This window comes from Sinocyclocheilus anshuiensis, unplaced genomic scaffold (assembly GCF_001515605.1).
Source record: "Sinocyclocheilus anshuiensis isolate Anshui unplaced genomic scaffold, SAMN03320099.WGS_v1.1 scaffold697, whole genome shotgun sequence".
Classification (NCBI taxonomy): domain Eukaryota; kingdom Metazoa; phylum Chordata; class Actinopteri; order Cypriniformes; family Cyprinidae; genus Sinocyclocheilus; species Sinocyclocheilus anshuiensis.
Window position 1 is genome coordinate 609,121 of NW_015538036.1, and position 22,520 is coordinate 631,640.

General features: G+C 36.8%; 1 protein-coding gene across 1 annotated transcript; it reads left to right on the forward strand.

The window, feature by feature from the left end:
• Nucleotides 1-16,980: 16,980 nt before the first annotated feature.
• Nucleotides 16,981-20,625, forward strand: LOC107681456 (gamma-glutamyltransferase 6-like). The gene is made up of 5 exons (XM_016477761.1): nucleotides 16,981-17,140; nucleotides 18,082-18,314; nucleotides 18,348-18,452; nucleotides 18,561-18,674; nucleotides 19,403-20,625. Exons 1-5 carry the CDS (start codon nucleotides 17,019-17,021, stop codon nucleotides 20,623-20,625), a joined length of 1,797 nt encoding a protein of 598 aa, XP_016333247.1. The 5' UTR covers nucleotides 16,981-17,018.
• Nucleotides 20,626-22,520: the final 1,895 nt, after the last annotated feature.

Consider the following 22,520-nt stretch of genomic DNA (forward strand, 5'->3'; position numbering starts at 1 on the left):
GTGAGCCGAGTATGTCCAAATTCATAATACTCATAAAACGTACCTGGATGACTAATAATTTCTAGCACGATTCTAAATTTACATCTGATGAACACTTTACTATCCCACGAGGCCACGGGAGATGATTTGTGAATGGCAGTGAAGTATGCAATTGATGCAGTAGGTCAAGTCATAGTGACTTGATGGAAATGTCATTAATTTAAACACATTCATATTATATACAGTAGAACATACTTTTTAATGGTTATGAAGAAAGTTGTAGTTGTTCAAACCGAATGTAGAAAGTTGTCCAAACTAGTCTTGCCGCGATAGACGGTGTTGACGGTGATACCGGTGTTAAGCCGCAACACCGGTTACGTCACTTGCTCACCGCGTCACCGACCCCCACCGTCGTTTTGATTTTGTATAGAAATAAAAATAATTTAGTTCAGTAAAAGAACAGACACTACAATTAAAAAACTGAACGCGGCTGCTCAATGCAGCGTGCCGAACGACAAGTCGCATCACAGATCAGATTTCATTTAGTGAGGAGAGTGAGTCGAGCTGACTGACAAGAAGAGTGAGGTGAGACAGACAAGACGATCGCGGATGATTTAGTTTCGAAACGAGATGCAAAAGCGCCTGTTTGGCAATATTTTGGATTTTGAAAAGCCTGTTGACTTTTGCCGTTTATCTAAGGTGATTTTGGAAGTTTTTTTTAAACATTCGTTTCTTATTTAATTGGTTCCACATTGTTTGCTGATTTTTACTTTATTTAAACTTTGTGTCATTTATTTATTTTATTTGACATCAAGGTGTATGCCATGCCTCCAAGCTTTCTTACTCGTTTTGCTAATAAACGTCCTACGTTTCTTATTTATTTGGTTATATATTATACATGTTTACTTAGCCTATTTCCAGTTTTGTATACCTATTTAAACTTTATGCAAGTTATTTGTTATTTTATATTAGGCATAGCCTGCCCTATAGCATGGTGTATTTGTTTTGTTAATAAAAGTTCTGTTTTATATATACGCTAAAGTGAGTTTGAAGTATTTTGTTGTTGCATTCAAGCAATTGACGCCGAACTGCCATTCATTCAAACGTGAAAGTAAAATGAGCACGACGCTTTTAACTTATTTAAAACCAGTTAAACTCTGCGGACCCGGATACGGGTCCAAAATTGCTTGTGTCACTAGAGGGGGGTCTTCACATCCGGGAATCCGGGGCTGGGTGTTTTTGGGAGCTGTAGTTTTTGGACTCGATGATTTGAAGGTGAGTTTCCCTCACGGAAAGGGTACTGCACACGCGGCTCGGATAATATCAATCTATGAAATTTCAGTTTTGACAATATGGGACCTTTAAAAGCAAAGGAAAGCGAGGAAAAGAGCGAACGCCCCCGCCCCGCCCCCGCGGTGATACCGGGATTGTCACAAGTCGATTAACCGGTGGGAAAATTTCCTCACCGTCACAACCCTAGTCCAAACCAAATATAGTATATTCTATACAGTATTCGGTTAGGAACAGTTTTTTTCTTCTTCATCCATACATAGAAGGTCTGTGTGGTTTCTTGTTGTTTTGGACTCCACTGGCTGTCACTGTATATGTGCAAAATCTGTTGATACATTCTTCAAAATAGCATCTTTTGTGTTCCATAGATGAAAAAAAGGCATACAGGTTTGGAACAACATAAGGGTGAGTAAACAGTGACTAAATGTTCATTTTTAGGTGAACTATTGCTTTAAATAAAAAAGGCTCATGAGAGTTAACAGCAGGTGTCAGTAAAACCACTTCAGATGTGTTTGTGTGTTTCTCTACACACAAATACAAATTTTGTAAATAAATGTACCACAAGATATCACTACCAGTTTTGGCTGAACAAAATGGTGTCTTTGCCAATGACATTCTGACTTTAGCATGACTCGCTTTGAAACTGGTTTTAGGAATGTCTGAAAAGTCTGAGTCCACACTGAAACTGTAGATTTAATTGTTAGCAAAAAAATTTAAACCGCAATTAACGGGACGTTTCTGAAAAATTGAATTCAAAGAAATGTTACGTTGAGAAACAAATAAAGATATGAAAAATTCAAAAGATTTCAAGGTCATTAATCAATATGACATTGACCATGTGAACTCCTTCGAACAAGGTCGGACCTCCACAAGATGCTCTTTGAAAAATGGATGAATATCATTTCTAATTCAAAAACAAAACAAAAAAGTTAAATGCAAAATAGCAGTATTTTTGTTAGTGGTCTCGGACCTTTGGACCTTTGCATTTTGATGAAACACTAAAAACACATGTAAATAAATATTTTTTTAAACCTAGATATTTGCTGCTGGAGCATGTTCACATTGGACTGCATTTTCTGGACATATCATCAATTCACACACTTTCTTGAACACTTTGTATCTCTACTCTTATTATTCTGCAACGCCTCCGTTCCACAGATATCTACCATCTTATCCTTGTGAATTTTACATCCACTGCTCAAGGCACCATTCTCAATGCTCGATTGTACTGATGGTGTCCAGTTGTCTTCCCATACTGTAGCCTTGTTAGTCATTTATGACATTTGGCAAAGATTGGTGTTCTGAAAAGCTGAAAATGAGCTAGCCATTCCTCTTTTTTTGCTTTAACTTATTCAGTCCAGTGAGTGTGCAGCTTCACTCCCACTAAGACTGTCAGTGTGAGCTGTCAGCATACATTCTCTTAAGTTTGTAAGCTCTACAGTGTGTGCCGCTTTTTGACTATTTGAAATTCAGCAATGCAATTTCAATCAACCTTGGGGACACAAATAGAAAGACAGCAAATTAGTCAAACACAAGGCTGAGTAAACAAAACATACTGGGCTTTTTTTTTTAACAATTATATATTTATTTCATCAAGATGTGGGAAACAACTAAGTGAGGATAATTATGACCAAGTCAGAAAAACTGCAATTAATCAGGTACATTTGTGACTGTGCAATGTTTTATTAGTAATTGATTAATGCGTGACAATTTAATTAAATGAAAGGTATTTCATTCTTTATGTTACTTTGTATCTCTACTCTTATTATTCTGCAACGCCTCCGTTCCACAGATGTCTACCATCTTATCCTTGTGAATTTTACATCCACTGCTCAAGGCACCATTCTCAATGCTCGATTGTACTGATGGTGTCCAGTTGTCTTCCCATACTGTAGCCTTGTTAGTCATTTATGACATTTGGCAAAGATTGGTGTTCTGAAAAGCTGAAAATGAGCTAGCCATTCCTCTTTTTTTGCTTTAACTTATTCAGTCCAGTGAGTGTGCAGCTTCACTCCCACTAAGACTGTCAGTGTGAGCTGTCAGCATACATTCTCTTAAGTTTGTAAGCTCTACAGTGTGTGCCGCTTTTTGACTATTTGAAATTCAGCAATGCAATTTCAATCAACCTTGGGGACACAAATAGAAAGACAGCGAATTAGTCAAACACAAGGCTGAGTAAACAAAACATACTGGGCTTTTTTTTTAACAAATATATATTTATTTTATCAAGATGTGGGAAACAACTAAGTGAGGATAATTATGACCAAGTCAGAAAAACTGCAATTAATCAGGTACATTTGTGACTGTGCAATGTTTTATTAGTAATTGATTAATGCGTGACAATTTAATTAAATGAAAGGTATTTCATTCTTTATGTTTAACAAATCCTGCAGAATTTATTATAGATTTAATTGATCATAGATTCTGAAATGGTGAAACACCATGTTGATTTGTTAGTTAATCTCAGGTAATTGTCATCACACATTTTATAACAAAATAATTAAATTGTATTGAATTATTGGGTTATTTTATCAGAGAGCAAGTGTGAGGTCTGATTATAAACAAGAGCTAAATAAACATTATGAATGTAAAATTTAAATAACAGAAATGTTTCTAATTTAATTGTAATTAAATGTTCCAGACATCCCAATCAGTTCAGCAAAGAATAATTAAATATATATGTCAGTCTCTTAAAAACTACTTTTTAGTCAGATTGTGTGTGCACTGAAAAAAAAATACTAATTTTTTTTTTAAGGTAAGTGGTTGCAAACACTTTATTTTAGCTACATTAAAAAATATATATGTTAAGTTAGTCAACTAAATTTATTTAAATGTAGCGAAAATAAATTGATTGCAACCACTTACCTTAAAAAAATGTAGTAATTTCAATTAATCATTTTTTTCAGTGTGTTTGAACTTCTTATCAGGCCGTTTTGATAAAGAACTTCTTTTGGCTCAGGTGTACACTTCAGATTTCCATTACAGCTTCTCGACAGCTTAGTGTCAGAGATTAATAATAGAGCCAAAGTTGTGACAGGTCTTAATTATTCAGACTTCAGATGCAGGAAACAGACTGGCTGATAAACATAAGCCACAGTTCTTATTCAAATAGCTCAAACTTTCTATGAAATAAACAAAGGTAGTTCTGTCATATAATCCTAAAAGTCACATAAAGATTATCCACATCTTTCAGGTCCTAAAAAAGTAGATAATCAACACTTTTAACGGCTTCATCCCTAACTGGTCATATCGTGTCTTGACCACTGATTCCCTGTCTCCATTATTTGTTTCTGAAAGTGTTTAGTCTGGTATGGAGAGCAATGGTTTGCTTGAAACAGCAATCAATCTACAATTCAAAAGCCATTCAGTTCTATTGCAGTGATATTGATTACTTTAGAGCCCTTCATTCCTCAGCGTAAGATTTGTTGTTTAAAACCTGAATTGCACTAATTGGCTGTATTGTGCTGAGGGTCTAAGTGTATCACCCTTTAATAGCTGCCATCAATATGTCAAGCAGAAGAGCCTTTTGACACGAACTGTCAAAAACACAATTAGTTCTTATTCCATTTTGGATTTCATTGGTCTGCAGTCCTCAAATCAACTTTAAATGTGCACCAACATATCCTGCTGTTGGACTCAAAAGAGATGTCAATGATGTCATCTTACAAAAGTGTCTCTAAATAAGTGAAAGAAGTTCCAATTGTCTCATATTTTGTGTTCTCTGAATAACTTTCCACTTACACGCCACTCTTATCATTTGGCAGTGATGTGGTACAATGCGTTGAATGTGAATTTTACATCCACTGCTCAAGGCACCATTCTCAATGCTCGATTGTACTGATGGTGTCCAGTTGTCTTCCCATACTGTAGCCTTGTTAGTCATTTATGACATTTGGCAAAGATTGGTGTTCTGAAAAGCTGAAAATGAGCTAGCCATTCCTCTTTTTTTGCTTTAACTTATTCAGTCCAGTGAGTGTGCAGCTTCACTCCCACTAAGACTGTCAGTGTGAGCTGTCAGCATACATTCTCTAAGTTTGTAAGCTCTACAGTGTGTGCCGCTTTTTGACTATTTGAAATTCAGCAATGCAATTTCAATCAACCTTGGGGACACAAATAGAAAGACAGCAAATTAGTCAAACACAAGGCTGAGTAAACAAAACATACTGGGCTTTTTTTTTTAACAATTATATATTTATTTCATCAAGATGTGGGAAACAACTAAGTGAGGATAATTATGACCAAGTCAGAAAAACTGCAATTAATCAGGTACATTTGTGACTGTGCAATGTTTTATTAGTAATTGATTAATGCGTGACAATTTAATTAAATGAAAGGTATTTCATTCTTTGTTTAACAAATCCTGCAGAATTTATTATAGATTTAATTGATCATAGATTCTGAAATGGTGAAACACCATGTTGATTTGTTAGTTAATCTCAGGTAATTGTCATCACACATTTTATAACAAAATAATTAAATTGTATTGAATTATTGGGTTATTTTATCAGAGAGCAAGTGTGAGGTCTGATTATAAACAAGAGCTAAATAAACATTATGAATGTAAAATTTAAATAACAGAAATGTTTCTAATTTAATTGTAATTAAATGTTCCAGACATCCCAATCAGTTCAGCAAAGAATAATTAAATATATATGTCAGTCTCTTAAAAACTACTTTTTAGTCAGATTGTGTGTGCACTGAAAAAAAAATACTACTTTTTTTTTTAAGGTAAGTGGTTGCAAACACTTTATTTTAGCTACATTAAAAAATATATATGTTAAGTTAGTCAACTAAATTTATTTAAATGTAGCGAAAATAAATTGATTGCAACCACTTACCTTAAAAAAATGTAGTAATTTCAATTAATCATTTTTTTCAGTGTGTTTGAACTTCTTATCAGGCCGTTTTGATAAAGAACTTCTTTTGGCTCAGGTGTACACTTCAGATTTCCATTACAGCTTCTCGACAGCTTAGTGTCAGAGATTAATAATAGAGCCAAAGTTGTGACAGGTCTTAATTATTCAGACTTCAGATGCAGGAAACAGACTGGCTGATAAACATAAGCCACAGTTCTTATTCAAATAGCTCAAACTTTCTATGAAATAAACAAAGGTAGTTCTGTCATATAATCCTAAAAGTCACATAAAGATTATCCACATCTTTCAGGTCCTACAAAAGTAGATAATCAACACTTTTAACGGCTTCATCCCTAACTGGTCATATCGTGTCTTGACCACTGATTCCCTGTCTCCATTATTTGTTTCTGAAAGTGTTTAGTCTGGTATGGAGAGCAATGGTTTGCTTGAAACAGCAATCAATCTACAATTCAAAAGCCATTCAGTTCTATTGCAGTGATATTGATTACTTTAGAGCCCTTCATTCCTCAGCGTAAGATTTGTTGTTTAAAACCTGAATTGCACTAATTGGCTGTATTGTGCTGAGGGTCTAAGTGTATCACCCTTTAATAGCTGCCATCAATATGTCAAGCAGAAGAGCCTTTTGACACGAACTGTCAAAAACACAATTAGTTCTTATTCCATTTTGGATTTCATTGGTCTGCAGTCCTCAAATCAACTTTAAATGTGCACCAACATATCCTGCTGTTGGACTCAAAAGAGATGTCAATGATGTCATCTTACAAAAGTGTCTCTAAATAAGTGAAAGAAGTTCCAATTGTCTCATATTTTGTGTTCTCTGAATAACTTTCCACTTACACGCCACTCTTATCATTTGGCAGTGATGTGGTACAATGCGTTGAAATAGAAGCCTACATCTGGTGCATCTGTTATGCTTTTCAAACCACCAATGAGACAGGCTTGAAATATACTTGCTATTGTATTATTTTTGGTGTGCTGGTAATGAGAGCAGTTTGAAAGCCCCGCTGTGGGAATTTTTTGAGAATGAAATGCAATTGCTTTGAAATGTAGAGTAATGAAACTAATCATAATCACAACCTGCTCAAACCATCGCCTTTTTTACACAAAAGCACCAAGCAGTCTTGACAGGACAGAATATGACATCTCCTGTAGCTAATCTTAAAGGGGTCATATGATGCGATTTAAATTTTTCCTTTCTCTTTGGAGTGTTACAAGCTCTTGGTGCACAAAGAAGATCTGTAAAGTTGCAAAGATTAAAGTCTCAAATCCAAAGAGATATTCTTTATAAAAGTTAAGAGTCAGCCACGCCTGCCTAAAACACCTCGTTCTAACATGCCCCCACATATCTACCTCACTATCTGGGAAGATTTGCATAACGCCGCCCAAATGTTCACGCAAAGAAAGAAGGCGTAACTTTTATTCTCGCTGTAGTATTGTTGCCGCCGCCGCCATGTCGTGAAGACGCTGTGTGCTTCGTTGTGAAAGTGAAACTACTTTGTTTGGCCTTCCAAAAGAGGACGATATCGCTTCGTCATGCCTGGAGCTGATCCGTGCTGGTCGCTGAGGAAATACATCAACTTCGTGCTGTCGATCGCCGGATCGGCTTTCACCGTGGATGAAGTGGAGTCCAGCCCGGGGTCGTCACATGTGGTTGCCGCAGGCATCACAATATGGTAAGGGGCGTAAAATTTCCGTGACATGCTTGAGGAATTCGGCCAATCACAATGCACTGGATAGCTGGCCAATCAGAGCACACCTCGCTTTTTCAGACCGATGAGCTTTGTAAAAATCGACGCGTTTCAGAAAGGCGGGGCATAGAGGAGAAACAATAATGTACAGTATGTGGAAAATAATGTGTTTTTTGAACCTTAAACCGCATAAACACATTTAATTACACCAAATACACAAAATAATGTTCTTTTTAGCAGCATCAAAAAAATTTACCTCTCAAGTGTCACAACACCCCAATAATTGATTGAATGTGCACAAAATGCATTTTAACAAAAATAACAAATCAGCCGCATGGTATCCCAGTGGTTTTTAGTGGATATATGTCAGTTCCCCCCAATTTTACAAAGGTGTACCAGCAGAGAAGTTCATCACAGCTATGTTTGTCAACCAAAAGTGTCAAAATATTTCCTGATTACTTGTACAGGCTATATTAATATTCACTATCTACCATATTGAATATTATGATGTTTTGATTAGTATCTAAAAATGCCCATTTACTGCCGTACTGAACAGCTGCTTTTAACCAAACAATGGTGTCAAGGTCAGGCAGCTGACAGCATGTCAAATAATTAAGCACACTTTAAAATAGACTTGTGTTATTGACCAAACAGAAAGACAGATTATGTACAATGTGTTTTCCCACACTGGTGATGCGAACAAAGTGATCTCCTGTGAAAGAAAGCTATGAAATGGCTTAATTAACCTCTCAAGTGTCACAACACCCCAATAATTGATTGAATGTGCACAAAGCAAAATGTAAAGATTTGCCTTGTTATATTTCATATAGATTTTATGAGTGCTGAAGGACAATGACTGTTGGATATAAAATGCATCACATTTAGTGAGAAACACACTTGTGCATCATAGCCCAGGTTTCAATAAATGAGGACTAAAGGGAGACAAGCCGACAGGCCAATGGATTTGGCGCAAGCTACTCTGTCAAGTGTCAAACCCCGTGGCTGCTATCTTTGTGGCCTGTGCTTTTCACAGATGAGTGATGGAGACTGTTCACATCAGACCAGCTCACGGCAAACTCACAGAGGTCCTAATATACCTTGGCAAATCTTTAAAGAGTTTTCCCTTTTAACAAGTATATGTGATCTTTTTTTCTTTTGTACTTTGTGTCTTCCAATTTAATAAAATTACATTGTTTTTTGCTTTGTATAAATATTTTCATGACATACTGTACATTAATATAAAGTTTTAAAAATAATTTCATTTTTATTTATTTATTTTCAAAAATCTGTTATTATGTTATTTTATGTCATTTCAAATACAAAAACATTATATATACATAAATGTATGGTATACATACCAACAATAATAATAATCTGGACAAAAAAAAAAAGCTTGATCTGAACATTATACAATACAATAAGGCTACTTATAAATAATAAAACATTAAATAGAAGAAACCTTTTTTTCTTTCGCCATTACTGTTTTGATGTTTAACACCAGTCAGCATTATACTTTTTTCAAAGTAAAAAAAAAATGTATTTATGATTTTCCTGTTTGCTGCAGCCATAAATAATGGCTAGAATTTCAGGCACGGTCATTTGCAGTTGTAAATTGTTTTAGTTGACATGCATGAAATTCAGCCATGAATATTCTTGGTAATATGACCGAAACACATTTTCCATTATACAAACCTAATGCATTACAATCCTCAGCCGCTGGGCCGGCTGTGTGCGGGAATGCTTCATCAGCAACACATCAGTTCAAGTTTACCCCAATACGACTCCATTTCCTTTAAGGCAAAGAAGTCTTTCATCATCAACACATATTCACCCCCTGCAAATGCGGTGAAAAGCCTCTATAAGGTGCACTTTCCTATTGTAGCCCTTGCCGAAGCATTTTTAGTGAGGAAAGACATTGAGAGTTTAATTGCAAGGGGAAAACTGTGCTCTCCTTGGCTCTGAAAGATTAACCATTAGAGGAATTAGAGGAAATGGGAAGTGGCTAGCAGAGGGAAAAAAATGCCACAGGGTGCCATGGATCACTTTCCTTTTAATGGCCCGGCGTCGATAAAAGCTTTTCTCCCCCTCTTGATCGTGACTCAAAACATAATTGACCTGTAAGGCCCTTAATGAACATCACATATCACAAGCCTCTGAAATTGTAGCATCTTATCAATGAGCCAGGCAGTCTGCCGGAACAAAATTAACACTCAACAGATGCCTGCTTTGTTGAAGGTCATGTTCCACAAACCAAACAAGCCCTCATCATTTGATGCATTGATATTACCTATGGAACAAACCATTAGGAATAACACGTTTATTTGTACAGTGCCTTTTATATCTCAAGTACTTTCATGGGATATTAAAATGTGGAGACTGATGAAGGATATAATAGACTTACAAGATTCTGCATTTTAATAGTGCACTTAAAGAGTGTTTTACATTTATTATTATTATTATTAATTTTTCCCATGATAGCACTGTTGAGGAGGGCTACACTGTTTTGACACGCTGAGCTAAAACTGGAGCACAATAACCTTTCCACTTGCAGTTCTGCCAGGATTCTTATGCCGGCGTGAACTGCGAGTTTGTATTGATTGAGTGTCCAGTGCGGCAGACATGGATGCCCTTTGTGCTCTAATTAGCAAAGCCGTGAAAATGAGCACTGCTGCAGAGCTGATAAATGCATTTGTCAGAGTCTGACATGCACTGTGTTAACAGAGCTATTTCAGCACAAAATTCTTCCCGATAGGGTGAGGTCATGATGCTACCTACAGGGGTCAGTAACAGGGTGAGAGGAAGATAATAGGTAGCGTCCTACTCTGCTGTTTGAGTGACAGGAGCTAATGCTGAATATAAGGTGTTTAAAGTAATTGCTGCATGAGTCTTTGGAATGTTGGTGTCAGGGTCCTGCCCTGACAGTCATGTTTGTTCTGTCTTTGTTTAACGTGTCTTTGTTTGTCTTGTGTCTGAACACATGGCTCTGTCTTTGTTTATTGGCCATGTGCTCCTCTTGTCCTGCCCCCTTGTTTCCCTTTACCACGCCCCCTTGTTTAGCCCTTGTCTTGCCCTTATTTACTTGATTGCATCCACCTGTTCCTCATGTGCTTTCCTCCCTATTTATATAGTTCCCTTGCCCTCTTGTCTTTGCTGGTTTGTGGTCATTTTCACCCCTTCAGTCACTGTCACTGTCTTTGTCTGTGGATGTGGCTGAGTATGTGTGCCTGTCTCCCTTCCTGGTTGGTCTTTGTCTTGTCTAGTCCTTTGTAGTTCCATGTTCTTGTCTTGCTCCTTTTTTGCATTTTGTCTGTTTTTGCCTTTATTTTAGTATTTATTCAGTTCTTCTAGTCCTGATCTTTTGTTTTGCATTTTTGTTTGATATTCTTTAAGTTAGTTGTGTTGGTTAATTTGGTAATTACTTCTTGTTTTGTTACTTTACTTTTTATCAGTTCTTTTGTTTTATTTATCCCTCTGCCTGCATTGGAGTAATTTGTGTTCCTGTGGAGCCTTGTCCTGTCTTGTCTCTGTGTTGTTAGAGTTCCTGTCCTGACCTGTTCCTGCCACTGGTTCTCCCTGCCTGGTACTTGGTCCGCTTCGGAGTCTGCGGTCAACAGGTATCTGAGCTCAGCTCTGTGGTGCCTTGCTCGGTCTTCTCCATCTGCCTGGTCTTGCTGCTTCCTCTGCTGCTATTCTGCCAGTTGATGTCCAAGGCTGTCCCAGTGGTGTTCCCTAGCTGTCTCCTAGCTGTGTTCCTGCCATTGAATCACCTGCACAACTCGCTACCGTCTTGTATCTCTGTTTTGTAATAAACCCTTGTCAAATACACTGTTTCATTCGGGAATTAAACAATCATGGGTGAGTCACGGATTCATTCACTCAACTGATTTGTTCAAAAACACTGATTCATTCAGAAACTAAACAAATTATGATCATCATTGATTCATTTACTCAACCAATCCATTTAAATGCACTGATTAATTCAGAAACTGTTTTTTTATTGTTAGCTCAAAAACACTGATGCATTCAAGAACAAATCAATTATGAGTGAGTCATTGATTCAATTACTCAACTATTTTGTTCAAATACACTGTTTCATTCGGGAATTAAAGAATCATGGGTGAGTCACGGATTCATTCACTCAACTGATTTGTTCAAAAACACTGATTCATTCAGAAACTAAACAAATTATGATCATCATTGATTCATTTACTCAACCAATCCATTTAAATGCACTGATTAATTCAGAAACTGTTTTTTTATTGTCAATTATTTTATCGTCAAAGTTGTTATCGTCAATGATTCGTTCACTCAACCGGTTTGTTGAAATACGCTGATTCGTTCAAGAAAGAAACAAGATACGAGTTACTCATTAATTCACTCAACTGATTTGTTGAAATACATTGATTCTTTCAGCAATTAAACAAGTTATGAGTGAGTCATTCATGCACCGTGATGCCTCCACAGGTCTGCCTGATATGTGCCAGAACATTTTGCGCCAGTTTTGGAGGATGAATCTTCTGATACACTGCACTCAATCACAAAGTGGTTTTGAGGTCTTCATTGATTACGATTGATGGACAAACAGGTAACAAATTATTTTAAATACATTGTTTCATTCAAAACACCACTGTTGTGAGTTGCTCTTAGATGTGTAGCTGTTGATTCTGCATTGGCTTTGTATGGAAGTATTTCCGTTGGCAAATACAAAGAAAGTAACTGCCAATAAAATTGTCAAAGCTGTGGTTCAGCCATAGGTAATTCACAGTAATTTGGTACAACAGTAGTCTTGCTCATCCAGTGTTACATATATTCAATGCATCATCCACACTGATTGCGTATTAATTGTTAGTAGTCTGTTTGCTGAGAGAATCATTACAAATTGTTTCAGAGGTTTGTGCCCACTCTCAGTATTGTATTCCCATTTTCCCATTTTTTTTTGTTAAATCTAGTTTAGATGGCACTGTTTTTTCTTATGGTGGAGACACATTTGTTGCTTGTGGAGGTAAATAGTTTAAGAATCAATAGGAAGGTAAATGAAGTATAACGAAAATAAGTGCAGTGAAGACCGGGATAGAAATATTGATTTCATTGCATACAGCTATGAGGTACGCTCAACAGTTACATAGTGTGTCATGAAGTTAAAATTATGGTGCTCTTTTGCTGGGGTGTGGGGCAAGGTGACTTTATCAATATCCTTCAGCATATTTCTCATCCAGTAAAATCAGCTTCTTGTTGGGCTCTAACCCATAGTGCCATCTTATTTCCTACTGAAATGGCACAAAAACTTTCTCTTTCAATTGAAAAACAGCAATAAACATCCGAACAACAATAAATGGTTATTAAGGGTTGTTAAGGGAAACCGGTAAAAAATTCGCATTGCTATGTAATGGTTTGATAGACAAGTCTGTGTGATTTAGTAATTGCTTTGAGACAAAGAACTCTCCCCAAATAAAACTTGAACTGAAATTGAATGACTCTCTGAGGAAATCTCGATAGTTGCAGAATGAAAGGTGATTAACTGCTACTTAGAGGTCTACACAATCTGATTTTAAGGCTTCTTGGATGGGAATATACAAAAACTAAGCTTTGTGACATGTAGGTGTAATGATCAGGTGGGTTGAAATATATTTGACATGGGATTCTTCATAAAATATGGAAATATAGAAACAGATAAGTGCTTCAGTCATTATTCAACACCATCTTGCCTCTGACTTCTGAACAATTTCATAATGAAACATGGGCACCGCAGTCTCATGGACTCACATCTGCACTGACAATGGAGATCCACCTGCAGTTTAACTTCAGCAAAATGAAACTGACGTTAGCTAGACCTTACAGTGTTAGAATACAGGGCTGGAGGAATTCTTTCTGTAAATAGGACAACCGACAATGCCAAGTTTTTAAAAATATGTTTTATTTATGTGATTTGCTTTAGTGACAATGTCAAAGTGTCGATGAACAGAGAATCCTATGTATAATGGAGTGTGTGGAGTGTTGTGCTGTAGCTTGTGAAAGAATATAATAAATATGTGACCTGAATGGGTCAGTGTTCTTTTTGGTATTCTAGGGAGACTTGACATTTTCTTAGAGACTCTACGTACAATAAAGTCAGTTTCAGAATAAAATTTACTTTGGTTGGACTATGTCAGCACTTAACAAATGTGCTGAGACTGAAAACACAGGTGCCCGATTGAAAAAAAAAAAAAAATCTAGGACATAACCCATACTCCATCCCTGCTCAATATGGCCCACTATATTTGGGCCACTGCTGAAGGGGGAACAATCATAAACTAAATAAAAAGGCTTGCCATCATTTTATATTTTAATTATATTTTTTCTTTCAATTTTCTTTATCTATATAGTCTAAGTATAGTTTTTTTTTTTTTTTTTTTTTTTTCGAACCTTAGCTTTAGATGTTTACATTTTTTTTTTTTTTTTTTTGTTTTACGAACATCAGCTTTGACATCGGTGTACCATGCCAGGATGACATTTCATTCAGTATCCTCTTTTGGTATGCAAAACAGTATGTTACAAAAGATTTCTTTTTTAAATAAATGCTGTTTTATATATCAAAGAATCTTGAAAAGATCTGAAAGATCTTGTGACACTGATGACTGGAGTAATGGCAGCTTTGACATCATAGGAATAAATTACAATATATTAAAAATAATTTAAATTGTAATAATATTTTACAACATCACTGTTTCCAATAGTATTTCAAATCAATCAAATAAATGCAGCCTTGGTGAGCATAAGTGATTTTAAACATCTTTAAACATCAAAACAAATATAGCCAATATAGCTCCTTGTGTATCTCCCCAATATGATGAAATCAATTGACACATTTTAGTTTATATGAGAATAAAAACAGCATTTGATCAAATATTAGTGGATAAATTGTTATACAGTGGTAAGGAAACATAGCTGACTAATGCCGTAAGAGTCTGTAAGCACAATACACAACCAATTATGTTTACATTTGGCCCCTCTGTCTATATACTGTAGAAGTAACATTTTATTGGTTCTGCTACTGCATTAGATTTATTAGACAGTCTGTCTGTCTGTCTGTATCTATACAGTAAGTATCTACTCTCTGTTTATGCAGACTCGAGAATTTCTCATTAATATAGCCAGAACTCAATCAAAATTTTGTGGTATCGCTCTAGTAGTTTGAAAAGTGCTGTCAAATGCCAAACTGCCCCTTTATTTTGATAGCCTGCCACCACATTAATAGTTTAAAAAACAAAAAAAATAAATAAAAACTTATCACAGAAGAGCATAGTAACCTTTTAAAATTAAGTGCTTTTCAAATAAGCAACCTCAATAAAACCTCCTTATTCCCCAGAAGGACCAGTAGCATGGAGCTTATTCCTCTTGACTTAGCAAATGCATCCTCACAACGCTTTAGAAGCAACAGCAGGTCGAAACAGCGGGCTTTAAACAGGCTGTTCTGGGCTGTCCATGGGTTATGATATGATAAACTGCTGAGTAAGCCTTCAAGTCTATCCAATTAAGAGGGGATACAGAATCCTGACTTCAAGGACCAGAAGCAACTACAAATTCTGACAGTAGCCTATTTATTATTAGATCCACATTCATTCCCCTCATGCTTTTTCTTCCTGCCTTCATTTAACTCATGAAATATAACTACTAAGCTACATTGTTATAGGTAGGTGATATATATTTGCAAATGCTTGTGTCAGAGGTTTGGAATTCATGCTGCTGGCACAGCTTTGGTCGATATTGTTTCTTTGTTCTTTCTCATGCTTTCTTGTTCCTGGATTCTTGTGGTTTTAAGTAAATGCTGCATTTATATCCTCATTCTTGGGACTCCTATTACAACTGCATTTTTAGGTTTTCTGTTGATATTCAGTTAAGCCTTATAGCAAAAGGACTATAATAAAATATTGGCTATGTTAAAACGTAAACCCGAAGCAAGACAATCACAAAGAAATGTGCATGTAATACAGTATGATCCTTTTATGCAATTCTAATGTTTTGCAGAATATTAATGATATGCAAACAAACTTTATGTTCACAATATTGGAACATTTGTTTCAAATGAACAAATACGAATGAGGAAGTTTGATTGAATCTGTTGACAATATCTTTGCCTTTTTTAATTGTGCCTCTTCAGAACTATTTTTATTATAAAAGTAGCTTTTTATAGATAAATAAATAAAGCACCAGGCAATATAAAAATAGACAAAACTCACAAAGGAACTGGTGCCAGACAGTATATCTTACAAACCACTTAACTTCAAAATCTATTCAAGCACACATAAATTTGATCAAAGAGATTGTACTCCATGGAAACTACTTCTTCTTCTTCTCTCCCCCCCCCTGATACCCAGAGAACAGAGGGTATAAACAAATAAAGTCATAGCCACATGAGTGACATTTAAGCCGGTCAGTATTGCTGAGATTCACAGTCTATTGCTGTATCTTGATATGACAGCGGTTCTCACTATCTCTGCGGGAACTTTATATTCAATTACACTCTGCATGTTTGAAAACCTTCCAGTAAATGTCAAAAAGTAAATAAGGTGGGAAGCCGTGCACCATGATTCCCTTGAAGATGGAGATTTGGAGTCACAGGCTACTATGAAAGGAATATTGAGGCTTATGCTCTCAGCTCGCTTCCAGGTCACTGGAACATTGAGAATCAGCACAGACCAGCCCCAGTGCTTCACCCTGAGCCTCAGCCTTTGCAGACACATCTGACTTTCATAGACGTTAAAAAAAAAACATCCACAAAGCTTTTAAAAAGTAGATTATGCCTTTATGATATAATGTATGTGCCTTTGCTACTGTTTGAGCAGGTATCAGGGAAGCTATCCTGTTAGTTGTCACTTGCTGTACTCCAGTGAATATTTCTCATAGTGGGTTTATTTCTGAAGGTTATTTAGCTAGTCTTGGCTTTATTTATTTGGAGTAGGCCTATTTAGGTTGGACATTTTTCTCTTTTTAATTGCACTGCACAGTGAACTACACACATAGTTTGAATAGACACATTTTGGTGAAACAAATGTAGAAACAAATGTGAGTTTTCTTGAAACACAATAACTTTGACGTGCACGCCCATCAGGGTTTGTGCAGTTTCTACCTGGCCTGACAGTCAGGACAAACAGGAAGTAGGAGATTTCTAGGTTGCTGGAATCAATGTTTTAACCACAGAGCCAAAATGCACACGGGGAAAATGGTGCAGAGCTCTGTTAAATATAAAGTACTTGCAAGCGATGTGCGAGATGAAAACGACGATTTTACCGAAGATGAGGACGATGAAATTACGATAGATTTCCACTCGTAAGTGACAAAATGAAAGTAAAATTTGCATGACGTCTGTTGCGCAAGTTAAATGTCATTTCAAAAGAATCTGCTTTAATGTCAAGTGCATTTTCTCCTATGTTGTGGCTGCTATTTTCTTTTAGGTGCTCAATCCAGCCTTCTTAAGACGCGACGCGACAAACTATCGCAGAGCACCTGCAGTTTACATAGCTTAACGTTGTAACGGGATCGTTTAAGTTTTGCCGCGTCGCGTCGCTAACTAGATTCCGGTGTAAATGTTATCTATGTTATATCGCTAATAGATATTCTTGCCAGTGAAGTGTTGCGATTCATTTCCTTTAATACTTAATTTAATAAATAATTACTTAAAATGCTCTTTTAATTATCTCATGCCAAATAAATTTAAAAGCAACAACCACAAAAAAATGTTTACAAGGAATAATTCCAACCAGTTCACAAAATGGTTCGAATGATTCAGGGAAATGTTTTGTTCAAAAAGCTGGGAAACGTGATAATCATGTCATAAACGTAGCCTAGCTCTTGGACTAGGCTATAACACAAGTCATGTGAAGTCATTCAAAAACTTTGTGTGAGGAACAGACTGGAATTGATCAAATTCCCATCATCTATGCTTGAACATTTAAATTTGCATCTGCATTCAGACCGAAGAAGTCTTAGCAAATGCTGCTTGTTTTGTGTGTGTCTGAACACGGGCGCACCAGTTTAGATATGAAGAGCATGAGTATGACAGAATTTTCATTTTTGGGTGAACTTTTCGGTGTCCAGCTGTGCATTGTATTCTTGTTATCAGCCAGAAAGAACAAAGTGATAAGCTGGCTACTGATATACTCAGACTAATTCAGAGAAGCGTCACAGAAAAGCAAAAACTCCTTTATATTTGAGCTTTGTGAATACTGCTCCTGCAGACTCCATATTGTTATTGTTCTTACAATATACAGGCCCTTCATCAATCAGCAAGGAAGGACAAGGAAAAGAGACACCTGTATCAGGGTCACAGTGGCTGTGATTCTTCTGGGAATTGTTTTCGGATTTGTGATCTATGAGTGGAATGGCTATTGGCCTGGAATTGAAGAGCGTCTGGACCTGTCAGATCATCAAGGCACTAACAAGACACACAATATTCCTGTGGATGAAGACCACAAACACCACCACGAACATCATCAAGATGATGGTGACCACAATGACCACGACCATGACCACAAAGACTTAGATGATCATGATGACCATCATCATCATCATGATCATGATAGTCACACTCATGATCACAGTCAATCGCTGTACCACAATGCTGCTATCATCACAGACTCTGGCAAGACTCCTTTCATTAATAATTATAATACAAACAAATATGTGTATTGTGGCAGAAAATCCATAAATATATATCAAACATATTTAATGTCTCCTGTGTGACTTATAGCAAACTGCTCCAGTATTGGTAAGGAGCTTCTTCAGGAGAGAGGGAATGTGGTCGATGCAGGGATTGCAGCTTTACTCTGCCTAGGAGTTGTTCATCCACACACCGCTGGATTAGGTCAGTAATAGTATCATGCACTTTTCATCACATCACTTCTACACATCAAATGTTTCAGTGCCACATTCTTGGTTGGTTAAAACAAAAAGTACAATTCTCAGTGTTGTAGTCGAGACGAGCACATTGGAGTCTGAGCCAAGATCCAGACCAGAAAATTAAGAATAAGTCCACATGTTTCTGAGTCCATGACAAAACCATGAACGTGGACTCAGCATTGACTCAAACATGGTCTTGGTCTTGACTTGGACTTGAATGAGTTGGTCTCGACTACAACACTGCTGCCAGTGTTATTAACATTCATAATTGATTTTGAGATTTATCATTGATTTCTAGCTCTTTCTGATGCATGATGTAATTTGCTGAAATCTGCGGTTTTAATGTTGAACTTGCAATATTGAGTGTAATTTTCTAAAAAATACCACGAGCAAGTTTTGTTGAAGTGTTATGCATTTCAAATGGTTTTAGCGAGTGGTTTTTAAGACTGTCTCTTCAGATGTAAAATAATGTTTATGAAAGGTTATAGAAATTATAGCATGGAAAAAGCCCATTAGCAATATAAAATCACTCCTACATGAATATTTGAGCAGTTTAGACTCTCAAATGCATACTGTTTGTTGTTAATATCTACAACTAATTAGCACCGCATTTGCCTTTCACAAGGTTACTAAAAGCATAAACTACTTTTTGAGGCTGCTGAATGATTCATTCGTGCTTCCCTTTTCTTCAAGGTGGAGTGTTTTCTGCAATTTTGTACAATCACACTACAAGATCATTTAAAGCGATACATGACACCTCTCAGAAGTGGCCTACATATGGTGCTCCCTCATTATTGCAGGGCCTTCGACTGCTGCATTCCAACTACGGGCAATTAGAATGGAGTCGACTTTTCGAGGGCGCCACAAAACTCGCTAAAGAGGGTTTCCTTATCGATGGAATCCTCTCCAGGGCTTTAGAAACCCACAAGGACAAAATACTCCAGTCAAGACTGTGCGATCTTTTCTGCGATACGACCAGCCGTGTGAAATCAGAGGGCGAGCATGTCGCCAACGGGCATCTATCAGATCTTTTGCTGAGCGTCAGCCTAAATAGCTCCCATTTCCTGGAAAACCTGGCCGTAAAATTGGCTCAAGACATTTCTGAAGCAGAGAGACCGGCTTTCCTTGCTGCCGCTCAGGCCAGCGGTGGAGAAATCAATGAGCCCCTTATCGTGGCAGAGGAGAAATACAGCATTCTTTCAGCCCCCAACCAGCTCACAGGTAGAATGGTATCCAATATATTAGATAGAGTCCGAGAGCAAAACCTCACTTTTCCGAGCCACGGAGATCTCGGTAATGCCTTTGCCTCTTATAATGCCCTCCTAAATCTGGCGAATGAATTCTTCAACACAAGTCAGAGAGAGATGTTCACATTAAATACCACAAGCAGTCATGTAGGAATCCTCGATAGTCACGGCAATTTCATAGTAATCTCCACCTCGCTCAACAGCACGTGGGGATCCGGGCAATACTTACCAAGTACCGGAGTGATTCTCAATGACTTTACCTCAGACATCACTCAGGAACCTTATTTTAGTTTTCCTCTAGTGCTCAGTATAACTGAAGATGGGGTGGATGATCCTGAGGAGAAGCAGTTTGTTGCCGTGACCGGAGGGCTTTCTGCCCTGTTTCATTCTGTGGTTATGCTGAGAAACCTGGCTGACGTTGGACTGTCTGCTCATGAGACTATGAGCAGCCCTCTGCTCCATATAGAGCAGGGGTGTTCCAGGTCTCTGTCTGGCTGTGTTTCTGGTGTCACAAACAGCTCCGTTGTCTTCCGGTTGTTTTCAGACGGGCCTGTAAAGGAGGTGGGCGAGTGTTCAGATTGCTTTTTGTCCATGCTGCTGCAACTGAATGCAGAACATGTAAGAGCCTACGGAGCTCCTGCTATTGAGGTCCATGCTGATGGATACTAATGCAAAGAAAGATCTGGACAGTAATGACATATCATGTAAGAAATACTGTACGCACTTTAAGAGCATTGCACTCATACTCCACGACTTACGTTATGTCCAACCTCAGAATACTGGGAATAACCTGTATGTGAATTAGTGCTGCCTTTCTGAAATGTCTTTGTTTTGATATTTTTGTATAATCTTGTGAATCATGGCCTATGCAGTGCGCACAAACCCTAACAGGTTAATCGATTTGATGAACCTGATGAGTGAAGGACTGCTGCTTTATAACGTTGTTTTGATAAAGGTCAGTTACCAACAAATACCTACAAATGTATTTTTTTTTGTAGTTTTCTGCACTTTTTTTAATTATTGACTAGTACGTGTATGTGAAGGTTAAATGCTTTTGAATTTGCTGATGTCAGAATTATGTGATTATTTAGATGAATTCATGTGAGATTTTTATGATTTGTGTGAGAGTTTATGATTTGTGGGACAAAAAGCTTTTGTTTGTAAAATCTCATAAGAAAACAACTATTTTATGCGGTGGCAGTTTTGTATGAATTTGTACGATGTGAATCATATATGGAAATGTATGATTTTTAGGGTGAAAAGGGCCACCCCCAAACCTAACTGTAAGTGGAGTGTAAACACTACCTATGAAAATGTGTGAATGACAATTCATACAGATTCACCACCAATTTGGATAAAAATATTTACGAATTGTGATGTTTTTTTGTTTTTTTTTCAGAGTACAATAGGTTAATATTTTGTGCCGGTGCAAAATAGCTCAATGCTGCTGAAGCAGATTTTGTGATTGTTAAAAAAAATATATCTGGTGGTCTGTCTTTGTGCTGATTTGCTGCACTGTCAGTTTTGATTTAAGTTATTTTGCTGTTCCGCTCGTCGTTTGGGTTATGAGCCAGGAATTATGAGCATAATACATCAAGACTCCCCCATTTTTGTTTCAGAATCTGTCATTATTGTTTAATGCTGGTGTGTTCATTTTCTGTTTTAAAATACTTGTTCCTAGCCCAGCTTATTGAAAAATAATATAGTAATTTATAGTAAATACTATAGTGTTTTTGAACCATACTATACATAGTAAAGTACGTGAATTAATTTGTTGTGGTAATTCTATAGTTGCTGTGGTAATATAACAACTATAGTAATATAAACAAATTACTTTACCCAATACTGTACTAAGTTTTCTACAACTATAGGATTTATTATACTACAATACACTACAGTTTACTGTAGTAAAAACTAAAGGATACTATTTATTACAGTTTATCAGTTCACTATAGTTAATACTAAAGTATGCTGTAGCATTCATTAACAAAGTGTTGTAAATACTATAATATATACAGTATAATACACTTTACTATAGTATGGTTCAAAAACACTATAGTATTTACTATAAATTACTACAGTATTTGTTCATGTGGGTGTCAACTGTAAGTTAATTCCCACCAAGAACCTTTTAATACTATGCTGCTTTTAAAACTATTTGTTTTTGTGCATCCCAACCAGCCCAACAACAGTAATATTGCCAATGTTGATTAGATTTGGGCGGGACCATCAGCTTATTCAACCAGTAGCAGACAAGAGAAGTGTAAGAAAAACCTGTTAGATTACAATCATCGTTTTTGCAATTCTGTTTGATGACAGATTTTAATGTCTGCTAAAACCACTACTTTCTCTATCATTACTACTGAAATAACAGCACACAAGGTGTGGAAGGCGCAAAACATGAGGCAAACCTGCAGGTTTCAATGATTTCTCTATGTACATACTATGATATGCACTGATGCCAAAAATGCAAGACTTGAATAACATGCCACTAACATGAATATAGCCACTTCCTTTGCAATACAGATACTCAGACATTTACTGAAAGCTCATGGATTAGATCA